The 21,134-nt window shown below is 46.4% G+C and overlaps 1 protein-coding gene and 1 non-coding gene across 2 annotated transcripts in view; one reads left to right on the top strand and one right to left on the bottom strand.

Moving 5' to 3' along the window:
• SVOP (SV2 related protein) overlaps nucleotides 1-20,832 on the top strand; it is a 70,292-nt gene extending 49,460 nt beyond the window's left edge. The window contains exons 10-16 of the mRNA XM_034638662.1: nucleotides 1,818-1,891; nucleotides 4,686-4,762; nucleotides 10,733-10,840; nucleotides 13,629-13,740; nucleotides 14,658-14,739; nucleotides 18,613-18,702; nucleotides 20,254-20,832. Of these exons, the coding sequence (XP_034494553.1) occupies nucleotides 1,818-1,891; nucleotides 4,686-4,762; nucleotides 10,733-10,840; nucleotides 13,629-13,740; nucleotides 14,658-14,739; nucleotides 18,613-18,702; nucleotides 20,254-20,460 (750 nt within the window). The 3' untranslated portion in view covers nucleotides 20,461-20,832. The remainder of the gene's footprint in view (nucleotides 1-1,817; nucleotides 1,892-4,685; nucleotides 4,763-10,732; nucleotides 10,841-13,628; nucleotides 13,741-14,657; nucleotides 14,740-18,612; nucleotides 18,703-20,253) is intronic.
• On the bottom strand, nucleotides 19,635-19,707 carry TRNAE-CUC. The gene has a single exon. It is a non-coding gene; the product is annotated as a tRNA-Glu (tRNA).
• Nucleotides 20,833-21,134: the final 302 nt, after the last annotated feature.

Here is a 21,134-nt window from a genome sequence, read left to right as displayed (position 1 = left end):
ACAACCCTAAGAGATGGGATCTATCATTATCCCCATTTTATGGATGAGGAAATGGAGGCATAGAGAGGTCAAGTAATTGCTCAAGGTCACTCAACCAATATAAGCAATGACAGAGCCAGGATTTGAAGCCAGGCCTCTGGCTCCAAAGGCCCCACCCTTAAAGACTCCACACCCAGGTGAGAGTATGTGTCTGGGACCCAGTGTTCTGTTCCACCCTAACCTGCCACACCTGTCCCCACAGTGGCTGCCGGAGAGCGCAAGGTACGATGTGCTGTCCGGGAATCAGGAAAAGGCCATCGCCACCTTAAAGAGGATAGCTACCGAAAACGGAGCCCCTATGCCGCTGGGGAAACTCATCATCTCCAGACAGGTCCGTGCCCGGCCCACTGTATGTGGCGTGAGTGTTCGTGCACCTGCGTGGGGGCGTGTACTTGGGGGGGGGTGGTAGATGCTGAGACACGCAAAAAGAGCAGAAGCAGACCAATTCTCCAAAAGCCAATTTTCCAGAATTAACTTGGTAATGTATCTTTTTCCCAAAAACATGTTTCAAGGATTATTCTTTTTGAATATAGGTAGTAAATAGGAGTATATTTTTCCAATGTATATATTAATATGTTTATTTCCTAAATATATTCTCTCTATAAATATATTAATGAGCCTATTTCAGAATATATTCAACAAATACAAACATTCTCAAATATATTCAATAAACGTATTTAATGAGTATTGTCTTTTCATTCAAGAATGTACTAAAAAATATATTTTTACTCACAAAAGCAATATTCACAGGTAGACTAAACCACCTATAGCCCATAATCCTTTTTTAAGCATTTAGCATGTTTAAATAAGCAAGCATTTCTCAAACTAAGAAAAATATATTCATTAAATATATCTAAGAAGAATATAATCACAGTCATAGAATATACTGTTCTTTTAAAAAAATATTTAATTTATTTATTTGTCAGAGAGAGAGAGAGCAGGAGGACCGCAGGCAGAGTCAGGAGCAGGCTCTCTGCTAAGCCTGGAGCCCGATGTGGGCCTCTATCCCAGGACCCTGGGATCATGACCTGAGCTGAAGGCAGATGCTTAACCAACTGAGCCACCCAGGCGTCCCTCATAGAATATACTCTTAAAAAGAACATTGTAGAGTAGCTCAGTCTGTTAAGTGTCTGCCTTCAGCTCAGCTCAGAGGGGAGCCTACTTCTCCCTCTCCCCCTCTCCCACTGCCCCTCCCCCTGCTCATGCGCTCTCTCTCTCTCTCTCTTGCTCTCTCTGTCTCTCAAATAAATAAATAAGATTTTTTTAAAAAGATTATAGAGCAAGGATTTGATAAAGTAACAAATCATATGAAATTGGCAGATGGGTCATTTAACTAATCAATCTTCTGGCACATTGGCTTCTGGCAAATTGATTTTCAGCACATTAATTTTTGTGACCTTGACCTAGAACGGGCTTAAGTGGGGCATGAAGTGGTTAGTCACCCCTTGGACTGACTGCCTGCTCCCCGAATCCGTGGGACCTGAGAGTCCTCAGCGTGGGGTCTGCTTCCTGGCTCCAGGATTTCAGGCTGGGGTCGGGGGCTGCAGAATGTCTCTATCTTTGGGGAGTCAAGCTTGTAGACATTGCTGGGTCCTGGCTGGAGAGCCTCACTGGGCTGGGGGACTTTGTGCTATGGGATTGAGTCCTGGGTGCTCGGATCCTGAACGTGCAGCCCGCGAGCAGCCTCCCTCCCAGCCGTGGGTGCCCACCAGTCCCAGGCCGGTGCCAGCACGTATGGAGGAGAGGAGAGCAAACGGCATGTCCTTGTCTTGAAACAGGAAGACCGAGGCCGAATGAGGGACCTTTTCACACCCCATTTTAGATGGACAACCTTGTTGCTGTGGTTTATATGGTAAGAGCTGTTTCTCTGATCCCCTTCACCCGTGGCCTGTTTTGGGTTCTGTTTTTTATGCGATGCACAGAGAACTATTTGTTCTTAGGCAACAATAACAAAATTCGTCACTTTCCTGGTCTCTGCCTTATCCAGGTTATCACCTCAACTAGTATTTTCTTAGTCTTTTTCTTTAATTGGACTCACTTCTGACTTGGATAAATGTCTTTTTTTTTAATTATGTTTTTATTTCTAATATCGTTAACATACAATGTTCTGTTAGTTTCAGGTATACGATATGGTGATTGAGCGAGTTTATACATTACTCAGTGCTTATCATGATAAGTGTACTCTTAATCCCCATCACCTATTTCATCCCTCGCCTCACCCACCTCCCCTCTGGTCACCATCAGTTTGTTCTCTATAATTAAGAGTCTGTTTTTTGGATTGTCTCTTTTCCTTTGTTTTGTTTCTTAAATTCCACATATGAATGAGATCATAAGGTATTTGTCTCTCTGACTGCCTTATCTCACTTAGCATTATACTCTCTAGCTCCACCCATATCATTACAAATGGCAAAGATTTCATTATTTCTTATGGCAGAATAAATATTCCGTTTGTGTGTGTGTGCGCACGTGCACGTGTGCGTGTATACACACACCACATAGTCTTTATCCATTTATCTATTGATGGGCACCTGGGCTGCTTCCATAATTTGGCTATTGTAAATAATGCTGTAAACATAGGGGCGCATATAGCCTTTTGAATTAGCGTTTTTGTATTCTTTGGGTAAATACCCAGTAATGCAGTTCCTGGATAATAGGGTAATCCTATTTTTAATTTTTTGAGGAACCTCCATACTGTTTTCCAGAGTGGCCACACCAGTTTGCATTCCCACCAATAGTTCACAAAGGTTCAGTTAAATGTCTCTTAAGAGGGAATTTTATATGTCTGATTTGAAGAAAAAAAACTTAATTGCAGACCTTAGATTTTCAAGAGAAATACAGTTAAAAGTAGACTGACTGATGATTTGCCAAGGCACTGAATTGTTGCATTTAATAGACACAGAGAGAGGGTGGGTGTTAAGGACTCATCAGCAAGTAAGTGAGACTAGGAAACCATCAAAATACAGTTGACCAGGAACAATGCAGAAAGGGGATTCAAGGCGCAGACCCCCGAGCTGTCCAAAATCTTTTGACTCCCCCGAAACTTAACTAATAGCCTCCTATTGACCAGAAGCCTTACTGATAACATAAACGGTCGATGAACACATATTTTGTATGTTGTATGTATTATATATTGTGTCTTAGAGTAAGCGAGAGAAAAAGAAAATGTTTTTAAAATCATCTGGAAGAGAAAATGCACTTGAAATAGCATACTGTATCTATTGAAACAAATCTCTTTACAAGTGGCCCTGTGCAGCTCAAACCCGTGCTGTCCAAGGGTCAACTGTAATTGAAAGGAAATGTGAAATGAATTTTTGTCACAATGACATTTAATGTGCATGCTCCGTCCAGTTGCCTTCCTGGCCCATATTGCCTTGGATGCCACCGGTGCATGGGGCCCACCGTGTTTGGGGAACCACTAATTTGATCAACATGGCATCCTTAGAACTTTCAGTCCTGATCCTGGTCTATTTTCCTTAAATAACAGCCATTGGCGATGTGTGGATGTGGGCAGGATGGAAGGGAGGGATTTGTACAGAGTAATTACCTGAAAATCCACAACTGGTGTAATCTCAGCTGTTCTTTGAACTCTCTTTCTGCTGATATACAGCATGAACAGTGTGCAGAAGGGGCCTGGCTGACACTCTGCATTCTGGTTTAACCGATTCTCACTTTTCCCATGCACCTTTGAGTAGACGTGCTAATTAGCAGGGGATTGTCCTGAAAAGTGGTCAGTTGCAGGGAAGTGGAGGCGAAGACTTTGATAATATACAGAACTGGGTTCTGGCTTCGTCCCTGCACTCCTAAGAGCTGAACCAGGCATTTATGAAATACCTGCTGTGTGCCCAACACAAGTGCGGACTCTGTAGGATTTTTTAAAAGGGAGTGGAGGTGGGAGTTGAGGGTATCTATCTTTGCATGATGCTTCCCAAATACCGAAGTAATTAATTGGAGACTAATTTTTGTGCCCTATAGAAATTGCTAAGTTTGCTAGCACGTATTGCAACCCAAGGAAATTAATCACTGTGGTCTGATTATGACAGTTCCCACATAACTGTACTATAGGATGGGAATGTTCTGGTATAGTTCCTGGGACAATCAGGAATTAATTAACTGTTTCATTCTGATCTGAAATTTTAGGGGAGTCTGCAGAATCCACACTTGTACGGGGCACACAGCAGGTGTTTAATAAATGCTTGGTGAGTTGATTCAGCTCTCAGGAGTTCAAGGGCAGAGCTGGAGCCCAGTTCTCTATATTACCAGAGCTTTCCCCTCCTCTTCCCTCTTCACATTGACCAAGAAGCCCTGATAGATGTCAGTCATGACTGTGTTCTTCCAAATTTTGGTCCCCCAAACTTGTTTTCCCTATTGCCAGTTGAATAAACAGCCTTGGGTGTTCTCTGTGATATAATACAGTTCTTGGTCTTTCAGAGGACACAAGATCACATCCCTTTATCACATCGCTATGCTTTGTACCTGCCGTTTTCCTGCTCAAGGGTCCCAGGAAAGCCCCCAAGGGTCCAATGTCGCCCATTCCCAAAGACTGGTCCTCGCTGCTATAGACACAAATCCTTCTTGAGGGGATAAGGAAAGGAGACTTGGCATTTCTCCCATCATTTCTTTACTTCTTCTTGCTTCCTTTCTGGCAGGTTTTCCAATGCGTTTTCTTACTATGGATTAGTTCTGCTCACCACTGAGCTCTTTCAGGCGGGAGATGTCTGCAGCAGTGAGTATCATACTACCCTCCTCCTGCCACACTCGGTCACACACGCATGCCCACCCCAGGTTCCACCTCTCTTGAGCCTGGCCGTGCACCAGTGCCAGTGACCCTACCCCACAGACTCCCGGGAGAAAGTCTCTGCCAAATCCGAGCATAGAAGACCCGGACGGTGGTCTCCAAGATACTCTGCAGAGAGCCGAATAATCTTGTCATGATAGAAGTGACATTACAGCAGAGTCATAGCTTATGTCATTTAAAGGGCTCAGTGATGTACAGCCTGAGTTTGATGGCCATGACCCTATGCAGCAATTCTCACGTGCATATGAAGTCTGAGAACCAGGTTGGATCTCAACCCTGGCCACACAAGAGAATCACCTGGAGGAGCTTTTATTTTTTATTTTTTTAAAGATTTTATTTATTTGTTTGAGAGAGNCACCACATCGTCTTTATCCATTTATCTATTGATGGGCACCTGGGCTGCTTCCATAATTTGGCTATTGTAAATAATGCTGTAAACATAGGGGTGCATATAGCCTTTTGAATTAGCGTTTTTGTATTCTTTGGGTAAATACCCAGTAATGCAGTTCCTGGATAATAGGGTAATCCTATTTTTAATTTTTTGAGGAACCTCCATACTGTTTTCCAGAGTGGCCACACCAGTTTGCATTCCCACCAATAGTTCACAAAGGTTCAGTTAAATGTCTCTTAAGAGGGAATTTTATATGTCTGATTTGAAGAAAAAAAACTTAATTGCAGACCTTAGATTTTCAAGAGAAATACAGTTAAAAGTAGACTGACTGATGATTTGCCAAGGCACTGAATTGTTGCATTTAATAGACACAGAGAGAGGGTGGGTGTTAAGGACTCATCAGCAAGTAAGTGAGACTAGGAAACCATCAAAATACAGTTGACCAGGAACAATGCAGAAAGGGGATTCAAGGCGCAGACCCCCGAGCTGTCCAAAATCTTTTGACTCCCCCGAAACTTAACTAATAGCCTCCTATTGACCAGAAGCCTTACTGATAACATAAACGGTCGATGAACACATATTTTGTATGTTGTATGTATTATATATTGTGTCTTAGAGTAAGCGAGAGAAAAAGAAAATGTTTTTAAAATCATCTGGAAGAGAAAATGCACTTGAAATAGCATACTGTATCTATTGAAACAAATCTCTTTACAAGTGGCCCTGTGCAGCTCAAACCCGTGCTGTCCAAGGGTCAACTGTAATTGAAAGGAAATGTGAAATGAATTTTTGTCACAATGACATTTAATGTGCATGCTCCGTCCAGTTGCCTTCCTGGCCCATATTGCCTTGGATGCCACCAGTGCATGGGGCCCACCGTGTTTGGGGAACCACTAATTTGATCAACATGGCATCCTTAGAACTTTCAGTCCTGATCCTGGTCTATTTTCCTTAAATAACAGCCATTGGCGATGTGTGGATGTGGGCAGGATGGAAGGGAGGGATTTGTACAGAGTAATTACCTGAAAATCCACAACTGGTGTAATCTCAGCTGTTCTTTGAACTCTCTTTCTGCTGATATACAGCATGAACAGTGTGCAGAAGGGGCCTGGCTGACACTCTGCATTCTGGTTTAACCGATTCTCACTTTTCCCATGCACCTTTGAGTAGACGTGCTAATTAGCAGGGGATTGTCCTGAAAAGTGGTCAGTTGCAGGGAAGTGGAGGCGAAGACTTTGATAATATACAGAACTGGGTTCTGGCTTCGTCCCTGCACTCCTAAGAGCTGAACCAGGCATTTATGAAATACCTGCTGTGTGCCCAACACAAGTGTGGACTCTGTAGGCTTTTTTAAAAGGGAGTGGAGGTGGGAGTTGAGGGTATCTATCTTTGCATGATGCTTCCCAAATACCGAAGTAATTAATTGGAGACTAATTTTTGTGCCCTATAGAAATTGCTAAGTTTGCTAGCACGTATTGCAACCCAAGGAAATTAATCACTGTGGTCTGATTATGACAGTTCCCACATAACTGTACTATAGGATGGGAATGTTCTGGTATAGTTCCTGGGACAATCAGGAATTAATTAACTGTTTCATTCTGATCTGAAATTTTAGGGGAGTCTGCAGAATCCACACTTGTACGGGGCACCACAGCAGGTGTTTAATAAATGCTTGGTGAGTTGATTCAGCTCTCAGGAGTTCAAGGGCAGAGCTGGAGCCCAGTTCTCTATATTACCAGAGCTTTCCCCTCCTCTTCCCTCTTCACATTGACCAAGAAGCCCTGATAGATGTCAGTCATGACTGTGTTCTTCCAAATTTTGGTCCCCCAAACTTGTTTTCCCTATTGCCAGTTGAATAAACAGCCTTGGGTGTTCTCTGTGATATAATACAGTTCTTGGTCTTTCAGAGGACACAAGATCACATCCCTTTATCACATCGCTATGCTTTGTACCTGCCGTTTTCCTGCTCAAGGGTCCCAGGAAAGCCCCCAAGGGTCCAATGTCGCCCATGCCCAAAGACTGGTCCTCGCTGCTATAGACACAAATCCTTCTTGAGGGGATAAGGAAAGGAGACGTGGCATTTCTCCCATCATTTCTTTACTTCTTCTTGCTTCCTTTCTGGCAGGTTTTCCAATGCGTTTTCTTACTATGGATTAGTTCTGCTCACCACTGAGCTCTTTCAGGCGGGAGATGTCTGCAGCAGTGAGTATCATACTACCCTCCTCCTGCCACACTCGGTCACACACGCATGCCCACCCCAGGTTCCACCTCTCTTGAGCCTGGCCGTGCACCAGTGCCAGTGACCCTACCCCACAGACTCCCGGGAGAAAGTCTCTGCCAAATCCGAGCATAGAAGACCCGGACGGTGGTCTCCAAGATACTCTGCAGAGAGCCGAATAATCTTGTCATGATAGAAGTGACATTACAGCAGAGTCATAGCTTATGTCATTTAAAGGGCTCAGTGATGTACAGCCTGAGTTTGATGGCCATGACCCTATGCAGCAATTCTCACGTGCATATGAAGTCTGAGAACCAGGTTGGATCTCAACCCTGGCCACACAAGAGAATCACCTGGAGGAGCTTTTATTTTTTATTTTTTTAAAGATTTTATTTATTTGTTTGAGAGAGCATGTCTGCGTGCAAGAGAGCATGAGCAGGGGAGAGGGGCAAAGGGAGAGGGAGAAACAGACTCCCCGCTGAGCAGGGAGCCCCATGCGGGGCTCCATCCCAGGAATCCGGGATCACGACCTGAGCTGAAGGCAGATTCTGCTGTGCAGCTAGAGGTGGGAACCGCTGGGCGAAAGGAATAAAATAGAAAGCAAAGGCTATATGCCGACGTCTGGGCTTTCAAACCATTCTATCCTTAAGAATAGGTTCCTAGCCTTGAACCCGGGGTGGAGGATAAAGGGATCAAGTTCTTGCGTGTCTGTGGGATTTGCCCAGTTATCTTTTTTCATACTAAGTCTCTATAATCTTCGTTCATAGTTTGGCTTATTGGTATAAGGATTTAATGCACTGGGGCTGAGCTGCAGATTTGGGGCTTGGTATCGAGAGAGTATAAATCGCATGCCCTTAGCAGTGGACCCGCTGAAGCAAAGCAGGGGATCCAGGGGAATGTTACAAACCAGGGGGTGGCAAGCTTTTTCTATAAAGAGCCAGATGGTCAATATTTTAGGCTTTGTGGGTCGTACGTCTCTGCCTTCGGAGCAGGAAAGTAGCTGTGGACAATAGGTTAATGAAGAAACGTTGCTTGTGTTCTGATAAAACCTTCTTCGTGAATGCAAATTTGGACTGCATATCACTTCTATGTCATGAAGTGTTATTCCCTTTGATTTTGAAAAATCATTTTAAAATGTAAAAACCACTCTTAGCGTGCAGGCCAGGCAGAAACAGGCAGGAGACCAGAGTTGACTTGCAAGTGACAGTTTGCCAACTCCTGTTTAAAGCTCTCTCTTATACCCAGGAGGGAAAGTGATACTGTGGAACGAGCCCAAAGCTAGAAATCAGGGAGCCTGGGTTCTAGCACCAAGTAGTTGTGTGACCTTGGACAAGTCATTCATTCGATATTTTCTGTATGCCAGCTACTACTGTAGGCCGTTAGGATACATCAGTGAATACAAAAGACAACTATGCCTACCCCGTAAGCTCATATTTCGGCGGGGAGGGAGAAAAAGAGAATAGTGTAATACGTAAGTAAATATCACAGTGTGTTGGAAGGCGATAGGTGTGTCAGAGAAAAATTATTAAAGAAAAGGTAAAATCATGCCTCTCCTACAAATATACAACGAACACATGTCAAAGATTTTATTTTATTTAACTCATCAATTACTGAATGAACCAGTTAAGAACCATGAAAAGTCTGAGGATTTACCCATTTGGAAGCTAACAAGTTAGCCTTCCACACCTTCCACACCTTCCACAGATGCCTGCAAAAGACACAACCCTCCTGGGTCAGAGACAAAGGACTTTGTTACTCCCAGCAAGAGCAGCAGCTGAAGTGTCAGCATTTCCTTACACCAGTGAGGAGCTCGCATTCCCATTCCCACACGGTGGTGGGGAGTGGGGAAGCCACACCTGCAAAAGCAGTGGGTTATGTTACCAGAGAGGATCTCTGAGCACAGGGCACCTCGCTGTCTTCTGCTGGATGGTAAAAGCAGGTAAAGCCTGCTCTTGCCCTGCGGGGAGACAGCATGCCATTGAAGGCCATCAGCAACTTGCCCCTTGGTCCAAAGGTAACCACTGCCTGTCAAAGTTGTTGGTTAAACAAAGGTCCTTGAAAAGATAATCCAGAACATAGACAGTCAGTGTCTTTGCTTATAAAACACGCAGAAATGCGAGCAACCCATGAAGAATTGTCTACTAATGCCAGCAAGAGGTCACAATTGGTTCAAAGGAGAATTAAAAAAATACATGTATATAGGCAATCAGAAATGCGGGAAAGTCTTTACAATTAGAGGCACCACTTGTCAGTACACATAAAGCAATAATCAAATGACAAGAATCATTTGCCTTAATATCAATATTCTATAAAGATTTTATTTATTTATTTGTCAGAGAGAGAGAGCACAAGCAGAGGGAGCGGCAGGCAGAGGGAGAAGCAGTCCTCCCGCTGAGCAAGGAGCCTGATGTGAGACTCAGTCCCAGGACCCTGGGATCATGACCTGAGCCGAAGCCAGGCACTTAACTGATAGAGCCACCCAGGCGCCCCAGATATCAATATTCTATAATGTGCATAGCTCAAAGATAATGAAAGGTGATACAGCCTGTAAGAATGCACTGGGCTAAACATTTTGCCTGTTTCGAAGTCTTTCGTATTATTTCTTAACAAATGTATGGGGTAAAAATAGTCAAGCAGGTAAGGGAGGTCAGGAATGTGGGGCAGAGCAAGGGGCAGTGCGTAGGTTGAAGTTTTAAATGGGGTGGTCAAAAATGGTCTCTATGAGGTGAGATCTAAAGAAAGACATGAAGGAGGTGAGGAAATTAGTCATAGGGCTATATAAAGAGCAATCCAGGAAGAGGTAGCAGCCCGTGCAAATGTCCTGAGGCAGGGGTGTTGACGGAACAGCAAGGAGACTGGTGCGGCAGGAGTAGAGTGAGCAGAGCAAGGGGTAGAGACAGAAAGTGGGATCAAGGAAGTAACAGGGGCCAGATAATATAGGTGGGGATCATAGAGGGCACCCCGGAGTCGTCTGCCACAAAAACACCTAGTTGTGCCAATTCTGGGCCAAGCACATTCACATATGCACAGCCTGACTTCAGGCTCCCAACCACCCTGCCCAGTGGCTTTATTAGCTCCAGTTTTATGAAGAAACTGAGGCTCGGAGAGAGAAAGCTGTAGCACTGCTGGTTGGGATTTGAACCCGAGTCTGTCTGACTCCAGAGCCTGGGCTCTTTCCACCGTATCCCAGCTGAATCCTACCCAGGGAAGGGGAAGGTAGGGTGTGGGAGCAGGAGGGTGTTGCTCCAGGTTCTCTGCGTGGCTCTTCTTGCTCCTGTCTCCCACCTCCCAGTCTCTAGCCAGAAGAAGGCAATAGAAGCAAAATGCAGCCTGGCCTGTGAGTACCTGAGTGAGGAGGATTACATGGATCTGCTGTGGACTACACTCTCTGAGTTCCCAGGTGAGGGACTGTGCGAGGTGGCGCTGGGGCAGGGAGGCCTGTGACTGTGGCCGCTGGTCATCTGGTGGCTCCACCTGGTGCTGCCCGGAAGCAAATCCCCTTTCCAGGGGAGCTGGAGATTATTTTTTCAACCCTTAGCTACAAGTTGAGAAGAACTGTGAGGGCTAGTCTACTTGAAGACTGATAAATGAGGCTGCCCATTGTCATGCTCCCTGGCAGAGGACACGAGACTCCTGGGTCAGAGACAAAGACTATTACCCCTGGCACAGCAAGCAACGTGAATAGTGGATTAGCGTCAGCTCCCCTTGCTCTGAATCTCACAGGGATGACGACGAAGGGTCCGGGTGGATGGCCGTGCAATAAAGCAGTGGGTGCAGCTGTTGTGCTCTAACTCTGGTCCTTTGATAAGAACCAGCTCACCCAAAGGCATACCAATGCTGATGATGATTGCTGCTTGAGGAATTTCCTAAGTGTTCCCTTCCATGGACCTGATCGATCCACTACTCCCTATATTCTTGACCCTGTATTCCACAGCTTTCCTTGACTTCCCAATATCTTCCCCTCAATCCCTTTTCCACTTTGCTTCCCTGAGGAATCCCAGGCTTAGGGAACTCAAATCTTCTATAACGGGTTGCCAGAAACTTGCCCAGCTTTTGCTCCAGAGAAAGACATCATCTTTATTATATTGGACAGTAAACAGACCTGCCCTTTGCTCTGGAAGGAGACAATATCTGTATCTTCCAAGGCTGTTGACTATTCAAATGAAATGATGGCCCGGGACACAAGGCAGCTAGTGCCTCTGCATGCAAGAAATACAAGAGGCCCATGGAGAATTGCCCCCCATCAGCACTCACACTGGCAGGATCAGTGGGGTGTCAACAAATCCAAACCTGCACATAAAGTGAAGGTGATCTTTTTCCTTAAAAACTAATAATTATTACAACAACAACAGTATCTGGCATTCAGTGGGTGCTTCTGTATGTTGTGTACGTATATTTTATGTATGTATTACATATATTATACATGTATAGGTGGCTCTGTGCTCAATGTTTTGTGGATATGTCTCATTTAGTCTTCTAAAGTAGCATAATTATCCCCATTTTACAGCTGAAGAAACTAAGGCGCAGGGGGTGTAGCACACACCGTTCCTAACCTTGCAGATGTCAGTATCTGCTTCTTTGTGCCTGAGGGCCAGCTCTAGAGGAATGGAAAGTCTCAGGATCTAAGAACAAGCGAGGCGGCTGGAAGTGCCAGGGAGCTAACACCTGGGAGCTGCTTTTGAACAATAACTGCAGGAGTTGGTGGTGTATAAATACCCCAGCTTCCTCGTTTGTCAAGCAGGAGAATTCCAAGATCCATGTCCCACACTGGCTCCCAGAGCCCCCCCAGTGGAATTCGATAGCAACCGCCCACAGTGGTAACTTGCTTGCCAGGCACTCTCGCCTTCCCTTCCCTACCTTACTTTCCCACCCCCCCACTGGTGCTTCTTTGGGTTCCCTCTCAAGTCAACACTTGCCCTTGGACCCTTGCCCCAGGGTCTGCTTCTAGGAAAGCTCAGCTAAAACACGGAGTGTCCTACACCTGGCAGAACTAAGAACTGAGGTCCCACCCCAGAGCCCAGAGTCTTCACTCCTATGCTATGCTATCTTTCTTCTAAAACCCTTCCCCCATATAGCTCAGTGGGTAAGATTAGGGACTTGGAATTAGACACCACGCTGCCAATAACCATTTCCATGACTTTAAGCACTCACCATGATTTTTCGATGCTTTCCATGATTTTACCTTTATGAAACTCAGATAATTCCTATTTATTACATTTATGATTTGTTGTTTCTGTTCACTGACACATCCCAAGGCTCCTAGAATAGTCCCTGGCACACAGTAGGCACTTAATTTTTTGATCGAATAAGGATGGGAAATGGGCTATTGATAGCATTTATTTTAAGGGGTTGCTTTGATGATTAAGCAAGATAATAGATGCAAAAGTGCTGAGCCTAGATTTAATAATCATTATTAACATTATTAATAAAGCACCGTGCTACACTGCCTCTACTGAAGTAGGGAGTCTTATTTTTATTGAGTCCCATTTTACAGATGCAGTAACTGAGGCTCAGAAAAGGCAAGGGACAAACCCAAGGCCACGTGGCAAGTCAGAGGCAGGAGGAGGCCTTAGAACCCAGATGATTCTGACTCCCATCCCTGGTGTCCACTGCCTGGATTCAATGAATGCCACTTCCCTCCATTCCTATTTAGTTATCTGTTGCTGTGTGACAAATTACCCCATATTTTAGTGGCTTCAAACAACATATTTATTACTCACGGTTTCTGTGGGTCAGGAAGCTGGGAGTGGCCTACCCGGGTCCTGCTTCAGCGTATCTGACAAGACTGCAATGGCGGTGTTGGCCCAGAGTCTGCAGTCACATCTGAAAGTTCGACTGGGGCAGGGTTTCCATGCTCACTCCCGCGATCATTGGCAGGATTCAGTGCCTCCAGGGTTGTTGGACTGAGGGCCTCAGTTCTTGACCACAGGCCACTTTTAGGCCAGTGCCTAAGGAGAGTCAGGAGGAATAGAAAATGCCAGCAAGGCAAAAGCCGCATTCTTTTATGACTTCGTCTCAGAAGTGACATCCCAATGCTTTCCTGTATTCTAGTCATTCGAAGAGACTCATTAGGTCCAGCCCACTCTCAGGGGGCAGGGAATTATAGGGGGTGTGACTAGCAGGAGGTGGGGGGGGCATTGGGAGCCATATTGGAAGCCACCTGCCATGGTGTGCCTTCTCTCTCCCAGGTGTCCTCGTGACTCTGTGGATCATTGATCGCCTGGGCCGCAAGAAGACCATGGCCCTGTGTTTCGTCATCTTCTCCTTCTGCAGCCTCCTGCTGTTCATCTGTGTCGGAAGGTGGGTCATGAAACCCCTCTGTCTGACCGGCAGACTCACTTCTCAGTCATGGTCAGTGGCTCTTTGGGCCTGTAAGCTGAGGACTACACTCCTGGTGGTCATCTGAGAGATTCCCCGCCCCCCGCAGCTCCTTACTAGGACTGAGACCCTTGACCAAAAGATCAGACTCAATTTTGGGTCTCTGATGGGGGTGGGGCTGGGAGGGCACTTTGGTCGAGGTTTTGTTCCAACACTGTCACATTTAGACTTTTGACATTGTCTCCCAGTGAGGTCATGCAAAGTACTGTTAACGTGTGGGTTAAAAGCAGTCCTTTGTTCGATGGAAATACTTCAAGGTCCTGTTGTATGACCCCTTTTTGGCATTTCTCCATTTTTCCATCTATCAAGAGCCTCAAAATATGGAATGGCTTGTGCCTCTCTTGACCTCGGAAAGGCCCTGGACCAAAGCTGATGAGGAATGTGTGGAAGGCCTGGAGAGGGAGCTGAGACCCTGATGTGTTGGTGTTCTTAGGCATTTTGGGGGAACAATGGAACAGAGGGTGGGGGACCAGGATTATCCTTAAAATACTGCATAGAAGTTTACCGTCACTGGCCCAGCAGGCTCCTGACTCTACAAGGCCCCCTGTGGGTTTTCAGTGATTTCTCTCACTTCTCTCTGACCTTGCCCTCCACCTGGACACCACAGATGTCTGCAGCTCTTAGCCTGGAACTTTGGAGAATGATAAGCTCATAAAGGCAGGCCTTTAGAGAAGGCACAGGCATTGTGTGCCTGTGGAGGTGTGTTGGGCCATGGTGGGCTGTGCCAATTTCTAGGGTATAAATTCTGCCTGGGCAGATAGGACTTTGCTGAAAAAAGCTGCCAGAAAAACAAAAAAAACAAAAACCAACCTGCTCATCTTTTTTATTTCTCTCCCTAGAAACATGCTCACTCTGTTACTCTTCATTGCAAGAGCGTTTATTTCTGGAGGCTTCCAGGCAGCCTATGTTTACACACCTGAGGTAGGAGGGGGCTCTGGGAGCAGCCAGGGGAGGGGAGGGAGGGAGCTGTGCCTCCAGAAGCACCCAGTCGGGGATCCTCAGAATGGGATTTGTCCGTGGGTCAGTCTGAGTAAGGACTGTGAAGTTCTTCATGATTTCAGGCTATCTTTCAACCATTTTTTTTCTGCTTTTGAAAGCTGATGTTCAATGTGAAAGTTGCAAAAGGTATCAAACTGCATAAAACCAAAAATTAAAGGGCCCCACGTTCCCACTTCCTAGATACCCCTTTTTGAATAGATCACTTTTTTTCTAGGCATGTACTAATTTATGTTAGTGCGTGTACCAAATTGGGGAAGTGAGCCACTGGGAAGAGGTTTCATAAAGAAACCGATGACAATGGTGTGGGACAAGACTCAGGGAAACATGAAAGCAATAAACAGTGCCCCAGAGCTTGCAATTGGGTGGAGGTTGCTGGGGACGCTGCTGCCACCCGTGGCCAGTGGGGTGAGGAGAGGGGAGCGTTCCAGGGTCCCAGGAGAGCGCTGTGTAGAGAGAAGTTGTGGCCTTCAGTTGAAGGACACGTGTGGCCTGAGGCAACCTGGAAGGGAAGGAGCTGGAGAATCAATACCCAGACCTCTCTCTTCCACCTCCTTCCCGTCTCCCACTGGGGCTTCCCATCTTCCCAACCAGAAGCCAGAGGGCCAAGGAGCCCTTTGTGGTCCACATAGGCCAGCCGCAGGGCAGAGAGTGAGGTGGGGAATTCTGGAGGAGAAGGTTGAAGACAGTGAGCACAGGACACATGGATCCACTTTATTCTTTTCAGTACTTGCTCTACTCTGCACACAGTATATATGATATATGGTATAGCCTGTATGTAATATCCGAATACATATACATATTATATACTCTACAGTGTATATACTATATGTTATACATTATCCCTTTACTATATAGTATAAACTATATATTGTATACTCTCGTTATACTATATACACTATGTATATTATATACTATACTTCACTATGCAGTGTATATACTTTATCATATATTATAATTTGTTATAATATATGGTATATATACACATATATGTTATATACTTTACTATATAGTATATAGTGGACAAATAATAATTTTATAACAGTTCTCCTACTGACAGATATTTGGATTATTTTCCAACTTTTCACTATTACAAACAGCGCCGAGGTAAACAGCCTCATTTGGTCACGTGCNCTACAGTATATATACTATATGTTATACATTATCCCTTTACTATAGAGTATAAACTATATATTGTATACTCTCCTTATACTATATACACTATGTATATTATATACTACACTATGCAGTGTACATACTTTATATCATATATTATAATTTGTTATAATATATGGTATATATACACATATATGTTATATACTTTACTATATAGTATATAGTGGACAAATAATAATTTTATAACAGTTCTCCTACTGACAGATATTTGGATTATTTTCCAACTTTTCACTATTACAAACAGCGCCGAGGTAAACAGCCTCATTTGGTCACGTGCACGTGCGCACTTCCTGTAGAATAAATGTCAAGATGTGGAGTTGCTGAGCGAAAGCCTGTAAACATCACAAACATTGCGCGGAATNGTGTTAGCTGCTCTAACCAATAACTCCCCACGTGGAATGTATTGACACAATAGAAGTTTCTCGCTAATGAAACCGTCCAATAGGGGTGTGCTTTCACTTCCACAGGGATTCGGGGACCCAAGCTCCTTGCATCTTGCGAATTCCTCATGCAGTAATTGTTAAGCAAGGANATATAGTGGACAAATAATAATTTTATAACAGTTCTCCTACTGACAGATATTTGGATTATTTTCCAACTTTTCACTATTACAAACAGCGCCGAGGTAAACAGCCTCATTTGGTCACGTGCACGTGCGCACTTCCTGTAGAATAAATGTCAAGATGTGGAGTTGCTGAGCGAAAGCCTGTAAACATCACAAACATTGCGCGGAATTGAAAGCTCACCCCCTTAAACATTGCACAAATTTACACTCCACACAATAGCGCCTGAGCGTGTCCAATTTCCCACACTCAGGGATTACAGGCTATTTATTTTATGCCTGTTGTATTTTATTTCATCTTATTTTAGAGAGGAGCAGAGGGAGGGGGGGAATGTTCTGTTCCAGACTCTGTGCCAAGGGGAGGAGGGTGTCTAGATTATCCCTCATTCCCGCAGCACTCCAGAGCCCTCACTCTGAGTCATCAGCCTGAACCCTGCTCCCTCCACCCCACCTCAGGCCTAACACCAATCCTGCCTCCTCCAAGAAGCCCTCCCAGATCTCCCCTCCCCTGACTTCCTTTTGCCGCTCAGTGCCTGTGCCCTTCTTTTAATACAGTGTCTTTCAATCTGTATTGAGTTGTACACTGGAATACCCACAATTACAGCAGTTACAAAGAGTGAGGTAGGTGTCTATATACTGCTGTCCCTAGGGTTTGAAGGCATAGTGCTGAGTGGATAAAGCAGGGTGAAGACTGGTGAGTTTGATTTGACGCCATTTATCTTTTAAAAACAATGCTGTATATTTTGTATACACATATTTTTAATGCATCTGGGTGGATACATTCCAAACTTCATAATGAGACCTCTGGGGAATATTTCCTGGGAGGGGTTGTCGATCAAAGGGAGTTCAGGTGTTTCAGTTTCTGATAAGGAGAATATATTTCCATACTGCTTGTGTCACGGGGTGAATTAAAGTATCATACATAAATGCCTATGGTAGGCGCTCAAAGTATTTGAGTGAATAAATGAATGAATGCAGATGTATAAACAGTCATAGAAAAATCTAGAAGGATATACATGGAAACGTGACAGTGGTTATCTCGGAGTGTTGGGATCACGCACGAGCTTTGTGTTTCCCTTTACGTTCTGCATTCTTCCCGAGCTTCTGCACTGAGCGTTATAGTTGTTAGAGGCGTGTTAGCTGCTCTAACCAATAACTCCCCACGTGGAATGTATTGACACAATAGAAGTTTCTCGCTAATGAAACCGTCCAATAGGGGTGTGCTTTCACTTCCACAGGGATTCGGGGACCCAAGCTCCTTGCATCTTGCGAATTCCTCATGCAGTAATTGTTAAGCAAGGATGGTTTTGCCCCCCTCCCCCAGGGGACACGTACAGGCCCTGCAGGTATTTTGAGTTGTCCCAATTCAGGGAGAGCATGCAGAAAGTGCTCCTGGCGTCTAGTGGGTGGAGGTCCGGGACACTGCTAAACACCCTACCATGCACAGGGCAGTGCCCACCACGGAGAAGGACCCGTCCCCCATGTCCTAGGGCCAAGGTTGAGAAATCCTGCCCCAGGGCCTCAGAGTCCTCAGAGTCCTCCTTCCAGCCAGCAGGCTGGGGTAGCGAGTGGAGAAGAGTGCCTACTTTTTAACTGCCGTGGCCTGGAAGATGCACAGTGACTTCTCACTTTGCCCCAGGAGAGCTAGGCGTGGGGCTACTCCTGGGTACCAACTGAGAAACCGTGGAAACGTTTCCACCTCTGTCTTTATGAAATGCCTTGCAGAGCCGTGACCAGTGTTTTAAGGCGAATGAATGAAAAATGGCAGGTGGAACAGGGTCTGGATCCTGAATGTGCACCAGTGCCTCCCAGGGCAGGGAGGACCCCCTTACTGGGTTCCCACCCACAGCTTGGCCTCTTGCGTGCTTTCTCAGCTGAACTGCCTATCCCCTTTGAGATGAGAATCCCCACCTGGTCTCCTATCCCTTGATGTGGCCACCAACACCCATGATTCACGCTCACTTCAGGCCTGCCCGCGGGGTTCCGTCCCATCACTCCTGAGCTAGACAGGAGGGAGGAGCCTGCATTTTCTCAAGCCCACATTGACGGCTGTGTTTCAGGTCTACCCCACGGCAACTCGAGCGCTGGGCCTGGGCACCTGCAGTGGCATGGCAAGAGTGGGTGCTCTCATCACTCCGTTCATTGCTCAGGTGGGTGTCGCCCCCAAATACGGAGGGGGTGGGCATGACAAAAGCCAAAGCATGGTGAACAGCTACTCCACGCTGAGCCTTCGGCAGAGCCCTCGGTGGAGTGCATTATCTTCTTTTTCCCTAACAACCCATCCTGTGAAAGGAGTCGTAGTGCTTGCAAATGAGAAAACAGGCTCACAAAGGTAAAGGGACTTGTCCAAGGCCGCACAGCTGGGAAGCAGAGAAGCTGGGACTCAGACCCGAGTCTTTCCTATCCAGAGACGCTGGGGATGCCGTACGAAAACAGACTGCTGAAAGCGACATGGTTTAGTGGGAGCGGATGTCTCAGGCCCTGCTTCCTGAGTTGCGTGATTACGTGTATTTGGTGAATTTTCCAGCCCCTGGTGGGTCTTGGAGCATTTCTTTTTTTTTTTTTTTTTTTTAAAAGATTTTTTTTATTTATTTGACAGAGATANAGAGACAGCCAGCGAGAGAGGGAACACAAGCAGGGGGAGTGGGAGAGGAAGAAGCAGGCTCATAGCAGAGGAGCCTGATGTGGGGCTCGATCCCATAACGCCGGGATCACGCCCTGAGCCGAAGGCAGACGCTTAACCGCTGTGCCACCCAGGTGCCCCTTGGAGCATTTCTAACCACTTCCAGGGATCTTATTTTGAAGTCGTTTTGCTTTTTTTATATCCAATTCAGTTTTCTTCTGTCTGTATCATTTTTTTTTTTTTACCAAGGTAAAAGTCACATAACATAAAATTAACCATGTTAAGGTGAATAACTCAGTGGCATTCAGCACGTTCCCAGCATTGTGCCATCACCAATGCAGTCTGGTTCCCAAACATTGTCATCAAATTAAACTCCATGTCCATTAGGCAGCTGCTTCCCATTTCTCCTCTCCCCCAGCCCACCACCAATGTGCTTTTTTTTTTTTTAAGTAATCTCTACACCCAACGTGGGGCTCGAACTCACAACCCTGGGATCGAGAGTCCCACGCTCTACCGACTGAGCCAGGCGGGCGCCCCCTGTGCATTCTGTCTGGGCTGGATATTTCACATATACAGAATCCTGCCACATATTTCGGCCAAGTATCTCCATCCTGGGCCGCTGTGTGTCCCTGTTACCCCCTGTGGAGGGCTGGCCGTGTGTCTGCAAGGTGCCGAGCCCTCTTAAGGTATCCTATGCTTAGCAGGTTGATACTGCCGCTGCCCATTTGGCAGATGAGAAAATGGGCTTTAGCTCTGCTGTTCGGCTAGAAAGTCAGCAGACGTACTGCTCTGAGAGGGAGTGCAGTTTCAAGGAATACAGACCCTTGAGCCTGATGGGGTCTGAGCTCAAATCCCAGCCCCATCCTTTGTGTCTGTGTGAACTGGAGTATGCTCCTTAACCCTTTTTGAGGCTCAGTTTTTCCCTTTGTACAATGGGGACAATTCCGTCACTCTTAGTCGTGGAGGCTGAGTGGGATAATCCCACAGGGGGCCTGGCATTAGCAATACTTCCCGAATGGTTGGTGGTACCCGTGCTTCAGAAGGGACACTCTCACCAGCGCGTGTCCCCCTCCCCCAGGTCATGCTGGAATCCTCTGTGTACCTGACGCTGGCGGTTTACAGTGGCTGCTGCCTCCTGGCTGCCCTGGCCTCCTGCTTCTTGCCCATCGAGACCAAAGGCCGCGGACTACAGGAGTCCAGCCACCGGGAGTGGGGCCAGGAGATGGTCGGCCGAGGGACGCATGACACAGGCGTCACCAGGTCGAACTCTGGCTCTCAGGAGTAGTGACCGATGCGGGGCTGAGCTGGTCTTTGAGGCTGTAGAACGCAGGGAGCTGGTGGAGCCCAGCCGGGGCACCGACCGTCACTGCCGACATCAAGAACTCACCCAGAAGGACTACCGGACCGACGGGGTTTTGTGTCTTGACTCCATTTGCTCATATTCATCGAGATGCACCTGGGGATGGGGAGGCATTTGCTCCGAGGGGTTCTCTAGATGTGTGGGGGAACGTTTGTTAATAACCTGTGGACCTGCATGGGAAAACTGCCACAGCAGGAGTGGCCGGTGTCGCCACCCAGAGTCAGCCAGTCACACCTTTGGTGAACGACCGCCAACACATCTCTGTAGATACAGTCCGGGCGCAGAGCCCGGGGAAGCAGGGACNGCCACCCAGAGTCAGCCAGTCACACCTTTGGTGAACGACCGCCAACACATCTCTGTAGATACAGTCCGGGCGCAGAGCCCGGGGAAGACCTTCCCAGCAGGTCATCAGCACCTGCCCCGCACCAACACGACCTGATCGGGAGGGTTCTCCTACCCACCTCCCCGGCCCCAGGTTTTCTTCTTTGAAATTGCAGGTGCCCTAGCTGTGGCCTGAACAGCTTTTTCCTGGGGCTGAGAGATGCTCTCTCTTGAGGGGCCCCTTGGTCTGCCTCCCCAGGGCCTGATGAGTGGAGACT

This window comes from Ailuropoda melanoleuca, chromosome 12 (assembly GCF_002007445.2).
Source record: "Ailuropoda melanoleuca isolate Jingjing chromosome 12, ASM200744v2, whole genome shotgun sequence".
NCBI lineage: Eukaryota > Metazoa > Chordata > Mammalia > Carnivora > Ursidae > Ailuropoda > Ailuropoda melanoleuca.
The sequence above is the reverse complement of the archived record's forward strand: the minus strand, read 5'-3'. Positions and strand labels throughout refer to the sequence as shown.